The 9,122-nt window shown below is 29.8% G+C and overlaps 1 protein-coding gene across 1 annotated transcript; it reads right to left on the minus strand.

The window, feature by feature from the left end:
* LOC107628614 lies at nucleotides 667–1,727 on the minus strand. Its single transcript, XM_016331242.1, has 4 exons — nucleotides 1,500–1,727; nucleotides 1,327–1,418; nucleotides 826–1,249; nucleotides 667–742 (listed from the first exon to the last, which is right to left on the minus strand). Exons 2-4 carry the CDS (start codon nucleotides 1,357–1,359, stop codon nucleotides 669–671), a joined length of 531 nt encoding a protein of 176 aa, XP_016186728.1. The 5' UTR covers nucleotides 1,360–1,418; nucleotides 1,500–1,727; the 3' UTR covers nucleotides 667–668.

The following is a 9,122-nucleotide window of genomic DNA, read 5'->3' on the forward strand; positions in this document are numbered from 1 at the left end:
AATTTGAACTTTGACAATAATCAAATAGTAAAATAAAAAAAATGCTACTTAGACAATAAAATTCAGTCTTTATTCAGCTTTTAATTTAATATTTTATTATTTTAATTTTTTAATTAATCATATTTTCTATTTTTAAGGTACCACTTTTATTTTGAATATTTATCACCGTAAAATTTGTAACCACTTGCAATACATTCATTTTTTACAAATTAAACCATAAAACTCGTAATAACTTTTCGTGTACTAATTTTTTAAAAATTAATAAAGTTTTTAAAATCAATTAAACTCACTTCAATTATGTTTTTTATTCAAAACATTCAAAACCATGTCAAAAACACGTCTAAGATTAAATAAACATAAACACATTTAAAATTATGTATTAACACATCTAAATTAGTGTCATTGTAGTTCTAAATTATATATTAAACACAGAAAAAATTAAACTCAAAACACATCCAAAATTATAAGAATGCATTCTAAATATTTTATCAACACATCCAAAACTCATGTAAAAAAAACTTATATACATACATAAGAACATAATGAACAACATAAACACATCCAAAATTAAGTATTGACACATCCAAATTAAGTTAACATTACAACTCCTAAATCAAACATATGAGTGCTAACAAAATAGAACTTCCCTTTGTTTTGATTTTTTCAGTTTATACCGCATTCTCTTGTGTTTTGATTTTCAATTTTTTAAATTGCTTTGTTATAGCATCTACATCAGAAATATCTGCAATGCAAAAAATTTTTGGTGAGAATATATTTTTTATATGTATATAATGTTGACACAAATCAATAATTCAATTGAAATACCTAATGATTTGTCCATTGCATTTTCTGATATTTGTTCTTCCCAACTTCGCACTCTTGAGATGAACTTAATAAACTTGTCATAATCAGAATTATATTCAGAACTGTCAGAACTGGATGCGTAATCAAGCCTGCGCGCATCTTGCGGAGAAAATGTCATTTTTACTCCATTTAGATTAGTTGTGGCAGAAGTACTTGCTGTTTCAATTTGCGTTCTGTATAAAGACAAATTATTATGATGTACCCCAATGATATTCCTGCCATTAGTATTTGAACTCTCTTCATTCCCAGTTGTCTGATCTCTTTTGTTTTTGTTATCTTCAAAACTGCAATTGACAATGGGCTTTGTCTCATGCGAAGTGCTTTTTGGAGAAAATATACTTGACATTTTGATATCTTCAGTTGACTGTTCATGATCATATGATATCTGATTAATGAAACAATTTTGATCATAATCAAATGCATTAATGTTAGAATTTTGATTATAAGTGTAGGAGTACTAACCTTATTTGTTGCATTTCTTCTGCTATATCTCATCCTCTTAACGGATGTATTCTGAACTTGTGTGTCTACGGGTAATAATATGCAAAAATCTCCTTGCCGTGTGAAAGTGTCATGACTATGGACAATGTTCATCATGTCACTTCTTTGGTTGATACATGCATTTGAATTTTGTCCACTTGTAGAGCTTTCTTCTTTGGATTTCTTATTACTTCTTGATCCTGTGTTAGGTCCACATATTAATGCTTCACTGAATTCTACTGTGGCCTCTGTTGGATAAGATATGTTGGGCGTTTTCTTCTTCCGGCCCCTCTTCTTGGTCGTCTTTTCTATTGGTTGGGCCACAGTAGGATTGCTTTGCGATGGATCTTGAGCTTCTTTGTCACAACTTGCTGCTGTCCCTTCTGCTGTTGGAATACATTCTTCGTGTGATAATGTTTTTTTCCTTATATACTTCCTCTTGACAGGTTGACTCTCTTCTGATTTTCTCCTTCCTCTCGATGACTTTGATGCCTCTTTCAGAAGACTTACATTTATGTTGTCTCCAACTTCACTGTCTTTGTCTGCTGTTGCATTTTCAGTGCCAGCAAATCTGTCAAATGAAGTCCTTTTACAAGACTTTTTTGTGGATTCTGGTGTGAAGTCTTTAATTGTTTCTTCTGCTGGAGTAGTAGGGGTCTTGTTTATTCCTTTTCTTCTCACATATTTTCTCTTGCCAGTTGAGTTTTCTTTGAACTGAACATTCTTTTCTTCAGCTGACTTTGGAGTTCGTTTTGGTGTGCCTTCTACAATGATCTTGGGACGGTGCTTTCTTCTCTTTTGTTTTGATTGTGGTGTGCTTTCTACCTGGATGGCATCCATCTTTATTGGTGTGCAAGCAACATCAAATTCTCCCACAGGATTATTTTTTTCCATATTCATTGACAATAATGCAATTTGTGAGCAACCAACCAACGATGTGTCTGTAATGACAAAAGATGATTTTTTTAAAAAAAATGTATAAGATATCTAGTAATGCAAATAAAGTTGTACTCATATGTATGCATCTGTACTCATGCAAATAAAAATTAACTTCGTACATAAATAGAAAAAGAACTAAAGAAGTATTCACCATAGAATTTACAGAATAAACACTAATAAACTACTAAATAATCTATCTAGTTGTCATTATCATTATTAGTTGTTAAATAGAAAAAGAACTAAAGAAGTATTCACTACTGCTCTGTTGTAGTTGATCTGTGAATCCAATGAAAAAAAACCTGGATTCATCGATCCATTATCTGATTGGGTTGCATTCAAATTAGCTGATGCTGCATTCTCTTGCATGGTGGTTATAAGTTGAGAAAAACTCATGATCAAGTGCAGGAAGATCACCAGATACTGTCTTTACACAAGCTTCACTATTTTCACCAACAATGTTTTTGATTCCACCTTCAGTTACTAACCCAATACAGGACCTTTTGTTTTTTTTCCATAAAAGTTGTGAATTTGGAACATGCAATTGCTCCATCACCATGAGTGGGTATCTGGGGGTGTTCCTGTTCTGGTGCGTAGATCGGCACTGTTTTTTGAGAGGTGGGTTTCATGGGAGTAGTGGGAACCCAACGAAAAAAGTTTAAAAAAAAATTGCAAGTGAGTCTGTCTCAAATCCTAAACAAAGCTCAGTTCTCCTGTTACCTCATTTTTTTCGATGAACAAAAATAAAAGATTAAACCAAATGAAAACAAATGAGAGATATACAGTTGTAGTTACCTTTTTCTAAGCAACTGGGGGTATTTTGTAAATGGGGAAGAAAAGTGTGTTCCTTAGTGAAAATGAAAACGAAAGTGACTGATTATTGCTTCCTTTGGAACTTTCGCTTCTTCGTCTACTTGAATTGGATTTCTTCTGTTTTACTAACCAGTTAACCAAAAGCTAACCAGAGAGAGGAGCTCTCTTCAACCCACACGTTTACTAAAAGTTACAAATTCTAGCTTTTTCGTTCACCTTTTCTTTTTTTACGAAAGATATGGAGACTCGAACTCGCAACCTCTTTATTGAGTATGGGAAGATTATGCCATTTGAGCTATTGCTTCTTAGCTCCGTTCACCTTTTCACGTTAGATTGAACATTATATTCTATGTACCAATTATGTCCTTCGTTATTCATATGTTTATTTTTTTTTATAATACTTTTTTCTAATACTCTCTTATGTATATTATTTTTTTTTATAAAATTTTTATTTTTTTTATATGAGTTCTTTTACTGTTATTGTTTTTCTTTTTTGTATAAAATATTTTTTTATTTTGTATTATGATTCTATTAATTCTATTAGAGTACTAAAGAATATTGAGAGTACTAAAAAAATATTAAAATTTATTTAAATATTTAAAATAAAATTATAAGATAACATAAAATAATTATTTAAATTCATGTCCTTTTCTGTAATTTTTTATCTAAAAGTGATTTTGAATAATATAATCTAAACAATATTTAGTTTACTATAATCCATTTTGAATAAAAATTACCAAACATAAACCACGTTAATACTAACTCACTTTTGATTAAAATCAATTCTACAAAATTAATTTTATACAAACTTCCGTTTGCAAAACGTAATCCAAACACACACTTAAACACAGACACTTCCAATATTATATATAAATTTTAAAAAATAGAACTTTTTATTAAGCGAAAAAAAAGGATAACATATCTTCATGAATGAACTCAACCAAATTTTTTTAGAATTTTACAAGCAAAAATACCAGAGACAGAAGGAGTGCGACGTGGGGGAGGAAACAGGGTAGACGCGGGAGAAAGGGGCGGTTGTGCGTGGCGCAAGGGAGGAGACCAGGGACGGAGAGGAGCTCATGGATGGAGGAGGCGCGGGGGTGTGCGCAGGGGAAGTGCGCGTTGCAGGGAGGAGCGCGTCGCCGAATGAGGAGATCGTCGTAGAGGAGTGCGCAATGCGGGGAGAAGACGAAAGCGGCTACAGATGAGGAGGGGGAGGTGCTGCAGCTCTGGATCTTTACGGAGCGAAGATTTTACTAGTGATTTAAGATGGTTTAAGATTTATTTTATAATTTTAAATTCAAAATTTTGAATTCTAATTAATTTGATTTTTGGATGTGTATTTAAATTATATTATATTAATAATTAAATATATTAAATCTGAAACAGAAATTTAAAATTGAAATTGAAATTTTAAAATTTAGTTTTATTTAGTTTATATTTTGAATGTGGTATTTTGAAGTATTTAATTTAAAAAAAATACTAAATCTATTTATAATTTTTAGATGTGTTTGTTTTATTTTTTTTTTTAATTATTGTAATAAAAAACTGAATATTGTACAACTTTTAAAGAATACTTAGTTAAATTGAATCAAATAGTAGATAGAATCAATACACAGTGTGCGTAAATTTATCCATCTCAAATAATAATAATAATAGTAGAATAGATATTTTTGCCACGTCTCCAAAAAATATGGAAATAAAATTTGACTGAAAAATAAAAAATAAAAATAAAAAAGATTATTAGAGTCTAATTTTTTTTCTATTTACTAGATGTAAGTGATTCTTTTTTTTTTTTTACTTCAATTTGTCAAAAAATTGATTCTGTGTTTAGACAATTTTTGTAGAAGGGAAAAGTGAGAGAGCATTGCTTAAGTTTGGTCAAGTGGAACAAAATTGCCATTCCAAAAAAATATGGAGGTTTGGAAATTAGAAATACTTAATGTGTGAATTTTGTTTTATTAGAAAAGCTTGTTTAGCAATTACTTACTGCAAAATAAATATAAGCTTTGGGTAAGGATTATATTGGCAAAATATTTATCTAGAGATTCTTGCTTTTCACCCAATTTTTCTAATAATGTTTCAAGTACTTGGCAAGCAATTTATAAGACAATAGAAAAGTTTTGTGATCGTTTTGAATGGTGTATAGGCAAGATGTCTCAATCCTTTGGGTATCATGCTTGGCGACCATCTGAAACGCTAGCTCCTTTGGTTCCTTTTGTACACATTTCTGATTCTCTCTTGAAGTTAGAAGATGTCTAGCACTATGGACATTGGCGGTGGGATATTCTTTGCACAATGACTCCGGAAGAAATCAAACTTGATTTGATGCTCTTTGATCCTATCAAGCAGGTAGGAGATAAAACAGGTTGGTTCTGAACAAACTCAAATATTCTCACCTACTTTACTAAAAGCGGGTATGAGCGGCTATTGAAGACGAAATTTGGTTGGAATGATAATGAAAGTTGGCTTTGGTTTTGGCGCTTGAGAATACCGGAGAAAATAAGATGTCTGCTCTGACTTTGCCGGTTTTAAAGAGGTCTTGCTACTTCTTATTTTTGTTAGAGATGTTATCTTACTCTATAGGATATTAACCATTGCTTTAGGACTTGCCAAAAAGCTCGTCAGATTTGGATTAGCTTAAACTTGGGAATGACCGATGTGAATTCTGGTTTGGATTTTGTGTCTTGGATTCGTTCTAATCTCAACAAAAATGCGCTCCTCTTTGCAACGGCCTTTTGATGGATTTGGAGGGATAGGAACAATGACATTTTCCATCAAGATGATCCATGGAGTAGGAAAAAAATTGTTCACTTGGCTAAACATGCTGCTCGAGATTTCTCTAATGTCATTATCACCCAAAAATATATTCCTTCTTCTTTGCAATATAACTAGGAACCACTTTCAATGAATGTCTGTAAAGTGAACTGCGATGCAAGCATCTTTGAAAATGAGCAATTAGCTGGCTTTGGGTGTATTATTAGAGACAGCATGAAAATTTGGATAAAAGATTGTTCTGCTAGTATACCTCTTTCTAGTGTTCTCTGCTTGTCATGGTTTGGGATTGCGAGTGCAAAGAGGTCATATGTGAAAACTAATAATCTTGATGCGTTTCTTCTTGTTTCGTGAGACACAACCAGCATAATTAGGACTGACTTTGATCTGCTTGACAAAATCAAAGAGATGCTCTAGCATAATTGGATAGTTACGGTAGTACTCATCCAGCGTACAACAAAAAGAGCGGCGAATTTAATGGCTAAAACTGCTGCTTTAATCAAGCAGGTGTACCTGGAGTGGTTGTTGCCTGCTAATAGTTTAGACTTTAGACATTATTATTAGAGAGAAGTACTACTCTTTCTCTTAGATCCTTTTTCCTTGTGTTATTTTCAGTCACAAGAAAAAAATCTAAAAATTTGTTAATGTTACAACTATGAAGTGTATGAAATTAGTCCCACATTTAAAAAAACAAAAAAAAAATGAAAAATTTATAAAACAAGAGACCTATTAATTTACTATTTTTTACTTATTTTATATATCACCGTATTAAAAAATAATATATTTTAATTCAAACCATGAGTTCATGATCCTATATATCTTCAAAGTGTTTCATTCCAAGTTCCAACCGGCCAAAAATTAAAGAAAGGTTCTGGATTTTTTTTTTTTTCAAAACGCAATTATGGCACATGATGACTATTTATAGAGAACTATCTATATTTGCATTAGATTTTTGTTTACTTCTATAGGTAAACGTGCTTTGGCGACTGGCGTTTATGCCGAAAGCTAACTAAAAGCCAACATGATATGAAGAAAATCTTCAATGTTTAATAGGACTACAATACTATATATGTTTGGAAATATTTTAAGTGCACCGGAAAGTATCAGTGCACCAGTTGTTTTAACCATTAATTTCAATTAATATATTATATATATTTTTTATAATTCGAATCAACAGTTAAAATAATTGAAATATCGATGTTTTTAATACACTTAAAACTCTTCCGTACAGTATATCAAGGAAGAGTATATTTCTTTTGGTGTTACAAAGAACTTGAAACCGAGTTGTGGGGAAATTTTGTATACTTTTGATAATTTTTAAGAGTAAATGAGAATTTTGTTTTATTTTGTTATTTATGCTGTAACATATCATCAATGTTGGAAAAAAAGAGAGATATTAATTCAAAGGAAGCGTAGGTTTTTTTTTCAAATTTAAAATTTTAATTTTAGAGAATAATAGAAATAATCTATACTGTTACTTTACTTACTTATGTATCAAAATATAAGTAAAATAGAGGTGGAAGAAAAAACTCACATTTATCCTTAAAACATCTAAAAAATTATCCCAACTACTGACCTACTCTCAAGTTAGCATATATCGAGTATAAAATGATACGGAATTATATTTTCTTATTATGATAATACAAATAATACAATCCTTGAAACATTGAATGATATGGAATAACACATAATACAAATAATATATACAATACCTTCACAAATTTTAATTTTCTTGTTATTATTTAATTTATCATCTTCTTGTGTATACAAGTATCAAAACATAAATAGTGTTTTTACTTTTTAAGTCTTGAATTTCATAAGCATTTTCCCCTTTTTTGAAACAATATTATTTTGAACAATATAAACGAATTTAAATACATAACTAAATATCTTTCTTCATATATAAATATTTATATTCAGATTATCTTAAATGCTAGTTCTAATTTTAATTTTATTTTGAGTTTTATAAAATGACATATAAATATTTGTAAAATTATATGTTATAAATAATGATTTAAAATTAAAAATAAAATTTGTCCTTCCAATACTTAATCGCAATATTACTGTTAAAATAAAATAAATAAATAAGTTTAAAGATGCAACAATGGTGGGTGGTGGCCGTCCAACCATTGAAATGCAAGTGTCACCATCTTGCAACCGGCCATGCAATGGTTTCCTTTAGTTACCATACACTTCTTCAAAATCATTTTTAACACTTATTAAATGATTAAAATGGTTTAATTTGATTTTTATTTTGATCAAATATTTCGGATTTGACTATATGAATAATGAAGATTAATCCTAGTGCTGGAAGTGAGTCAAATTTGTCGTTGAGCCAATTCGAACTAGAACCATTAATAACTCGATAAGCTGAACTCGTGAGCTGGTGAGTCGAACTTGAGTTTGGAATTAAACTTATAAATTAAATGAGCCGAACTTGAGTTTGGATAAATCCAGCTCATTAGCTCATGAGTTGGCTCGATTATATATATATATATATAATCTATACTTTTAATATTATATATATTAATGATCTTAATTATTTAAAATTGTATATTTATTTTTTACATATAATTTTGATGTAGAACATAAATAAAAAATTTATAATTTATTGATAGATAGACAATATATAAAATTGATCTTTTTAATTTTTTAAATATATAAGTTATAATTTATTGATATAAAATTATAGATTATTTCCTATTATTTGAGCCAGCTCGTGAGCTTTCGGTGAGTCGAGCTTGAGCTTAAAAAATAGGCTCGATTATTATCAATGTGTCGAGCCGTAAACCAAACTCAATTTTTGTGAGCCGAACTTGAGTTTGATCTAACTCGACTCAATTCGTCTCACTTCCAACCCTAATTAACACTACTAACTAGCTACATATTTACATATATAGTTCCTTATTAAAAGAACATATAAAATTAGTGTGGTTCTTAAAATATTTTTAACATGAGTTTAATGATTGAAATATATACATATAACCATATAGGGAATAATCAATTTAGTATTTAGTGTATTTAATCAATTAATATATTCATGACAGTAAAAGGACTATTATATATTAGATAGCAGCCATATATGTCTTAAAGTAACAATAATATACTCACAGACGTATATTTTTCAAGAAATAAATTGATTTTAAATTTTATACAAGATAAATTTGTTTCATATGTATGTACCTTTTAAAACTAAATAGTTAGTTTAGTTAAAATTTAATCAATCATCTTACATATATATATTAAAAAAAAGC

Source organism: Arachis ipaensis, chromosome B02 (assembly GCF_000816755.2).
Source record: "Arachis ipaensis cultivar K30076 chromosome B02, Araip1.1, whole genome shotgun sequence".
Lineage (NCBI taxonomy): Eukaryota > Viridiplantae > Streptophyta > Magnoliopsida > Fabales > Fabaceae > Arachis > Arachis ipaensis.